We start from the raw sequence: 3,104 nt of genomic DNA, 5'->3' as shown, positions 1-3,104 counted from the left end.
TTGAGAAAGGGAAGAAAATACTCCAAATTCCTCTGAAAGCTGATTTTGCACTGAAAGAAATGAAGGTCAAGGGACGTGCACAAGAGATCCTGATGCAGGCTGGCCAGGGTCCGGGGGACCAATGCTCAGGGACAGGTTGAGCATCGGTGAGGGGCTTCTCAGCAATTGCACGGTGCATCACTTGCTTTGTACATATTATTCTTATTGATGTTATTATTATTATTGTTATTACTACTATTTTAACTTCCTTTTCTGTCTTCTCAAATTTCAAATCATTCATTATTGTCTGGGGCCTTGTGCTTGGTGACACACATCCAGTTTTCCTACACATCAGGGTCACCTTCACTTTGCCTTTGTCTCCTTGTCCTCACTGCCTCCAATGCTCTGCTCTAACGAGCTCCAAGGGAGGCTGTGTCAGTGCTGGCCCTCAGGGGGACACTGCAGGAAACTTGCCTCTGACTTGGACTTGTTGAGAGATGTCTTCCATTGTCTCTCAGTGCCTGAGGTTCGTGGGCTCCTCACCAAAGCCCCCCGAGGGGGGATTCCAATGCCTTGGGCTGGGCGTCTGGTGCTGAGCTGGGCCGGGCTCGTGGGACAGAGAGAGGTCGTGGCAAGAGGGCCCTGGTGCAGAGAGACAGCTCTGCCCAGGAGCAGCTCCTGTGCACAGCGCAGCAGGGCTGGGGGCTCTGACCGCAGCTGGCACGGGGAGAGGAGAGAAGGAGAGAGGGCTTGGAGGCAGTGAGGAGCGCAGCAACAGAGGGCAGCGTGTGGCAGGACAGATCTGCAGGCTCTTGGCACCGTGAGTCTCTGGCAGCAGGGCCATGCAGGTGGGGTTGCCAGAGGGGTCTTCTACAGCTGGCACATCCGATTGCTGATAGCATCTGTCAGGATTCTTGTCTCTCTGTTTCTCCAGTGAGAAGTAGAATTTGTGGTGTAGAAGTGGTGTAGAAGAATTTGTGGTGTGTAGAAGATGCTGTAGAGAATGGCATTTATTAGAGGAAATTTCCAGAGGAAGACTGAGGCTTAGTTTATCTTTCGGGAAAGGCTTTTTTTTTTGGATTCTGTGCTTTCAGATTCCTGTTCTCGAGGGGAATCTCAGTGAATCTGAGCACACAGACTCTGGGATGGGGTCTGTGAGCATGGACAGGGAGGAGACGTGGGGACGCAGAAGCGGCTCCCAGCAGGGACACGGGCAGGCAGCAGGGACATGGGCAGGCGGTGAGAGGGAGCTGCTGCCAGAAATGCTGTGCGAGGGAGGGCTCAGGCACCGCCCTGCCATCCCCTGCAGGGCAGGCGCCTTCCCTGGGACACCCCCTGCTCTCCTCTGCCACCAGCACAGCCTCTGCCCTCAAGCCCCCGCTGTCCCCAGCAGGAGCTGCCTCCTCTGCAGGCAGAGCTGCAGCACAGGAGGGTGTGCTGAGTGTCCGTCTGTCCCTCCCTGGCCTTGCCTCCCCTGGCAGCAGCATGCTGCCATTCCTCCTGGCTTCTCCACCTGGCCGTGCTGCTGCTGCTCTTGTTCCCAGGCTGCCTGGGGATGGGGGTTTCTCCTGCCCATGGAGTGAGCCCTCGGGGTGCCTGGGGGAAGGGGAGTACGGGGACAGGGTGAGGGGTCTGGAGATGGGCACTTGGAGCCAGGATTCCTCTGCTCTCAGCAGTGTTCAAGCTCTTCTCAGGAGAACCTCCTTAGTGCAATTGTCCTGCAGTCAAAGAGATGCCAGCACAGAGCAGCTGAATTGAATGCAGGAAAGGGATCTGCCAGCTGTCTGTTTGCAATTGGGCAAGTGCTTTGAGGGGCTTAACTAAGAAATGGAAATGGTTTTTCTCAGATAACTCTGGTATATTATTACTGTATTTCTGTTCCTTTGGCAGGACCCCATGCCCAGAAGCAGGAAATGCCCAACATCAGCTGTGTGAGCGAGTTCCTCCTGCTGGCATTCGCAGACACGCGGGAGCTGCAGCTCCTGCACTTCGGGCTCTTCCTGGGCATCTACCTGGCTGCCCTCCTGGGCAACGGCCTCATCCTCACCACCGTAGCCTGCGACCACCGCCTCCACACCCCCATGTACTTCTTCCTCCTCAACCTCGCCCTCCTCGATCTGGGCTGCATCTGCACCACTCTGCCCAAAGCCATGGCCAATGCCCTCTGGGACACCAGGGCCATCTCCTATCAAGGGTGTGCTGCTCAGGTCTTCTTTTTTGTCTTCTTAGTCGGAGCGGAGTACTGGTTTCTCACCATTATGTCCTATGACCGCTACGTTGCCATCTGCAAGCCCCTGCACTACGGGAGCCTCGTGGGCAGCAGAGCTTGTGCCCAGATGGCAGCAGCTGCCTGGGGCAGTGGCTTTCTCAATGCTGTCCTGCACACGGCCACTACATTTTCCCTGCCCCTCTGCCAAGGCAATGCTGTGGACCAGTTCTTCTGTGAGATCCCCCAGATCCTCAAGCTCTCCTGCTCAGATGCCTACCTCAGGGAAGTTGGGGCACTTTTGTGTAGTGTTTCTTTAGCTTTTGGCTGTTTTGTTTTCATTGTTTTTTCCTATGTGCAGATCTTCAGGGCCGTGCTGAGGATCCCCTCTGAGCAGGGCCGGCACAAAACCTTTTCCATGTGCCTCCCTCACCTAGCCGTGGTCTCCCTGTTTGTCAGCACTGCCATGGTTGCCTACCTGAAGCCCCCCTCCATCTCTTCACCATCCCTGGACCTGGTGGTGGCAGTTCTGTACTCGGTGGTGCCTCCAGCACTGAACCCCCTCATCTACAGCATGAGGAACAAGGAGCTTAAGCAAGCGCTGTGGAAATTGATGACTAGCTGTGTTTCAGAAGCAATAAATTCCCATTCTACATCTGCAGATGACTAGTAATATCAATGACTAGAAGAACAACTAATATTATATATATAATTATTTTTGTGTTTGTGTATTTATGAGTGTTTTCATTACAGAACTTTCTTTGTTTCAATGTCTAAAGTTGCCCATTAAAATGATATGATTCTTCTCATTCAATCTCAGAGATTCTGTATATGAGGAGCCAGGCCCTCTGTCAATTTAAACAAAAGAAAGGAGCCCGCACTGCCTTCCTTGTGTGACGTCCTTCCTGTGAGAGCTGCT

At 53.7% G+C, this 3,104-nt stretch overlaps 1 protein-coding gene across 1 annotated transcript; it reads left to right on the top strand.

The window, feature by feature from the left end:
• Positions 1 to 1,747: 1,747 nt before the first annotated feature.
• On the top strand, positions 1,748 to 2,855 carry LOC136787683 (olfactory receptor 14C36-like). Its single transcript, XM_066984997.1, has one exon. The coding sequence runs from the start codon at positions 1,893 to 1,895 to the stop codon at positions 2,853 to 2,855; it is 963 nt and encodes a 320-aa protein (XP_066841098.1). The 5' UTR covers positions 1,748 to 1,892.
• Positions 2,856 to 3,104: the final 249 nt, after the last annotated feature.

The sequence above is a fragment of the Anser cygnoides genome, chromosome 30 (assembly GCF_040182565.1).
Source record: "Anser cygnoides isolate HZ-2024a breed goose chromosome 30, Taihu_goose_T2T_genome, whole genome shotgun sequence".
NCBI lineage: Eukaryota > Metazoa > Chordata > Aves > Anseriformes > Anatidae > Anser > Anser cygnoides.
The sequence above is the reverse complement of the archived record's forward strand: the minus strand, read 5'-3'. Positions and strand labels throughout refer to the sequence as shown.

What these genes read in the sequence shown, in the direction of transcription:
- LOC136787683 (XM_066984997.1), top strand. Translation starts at nt 1,893, where the DNA reads ATGCCCAACATCAGCTGTGTGAGCGAGTTCCTCCTGCTGGCATTCGCA.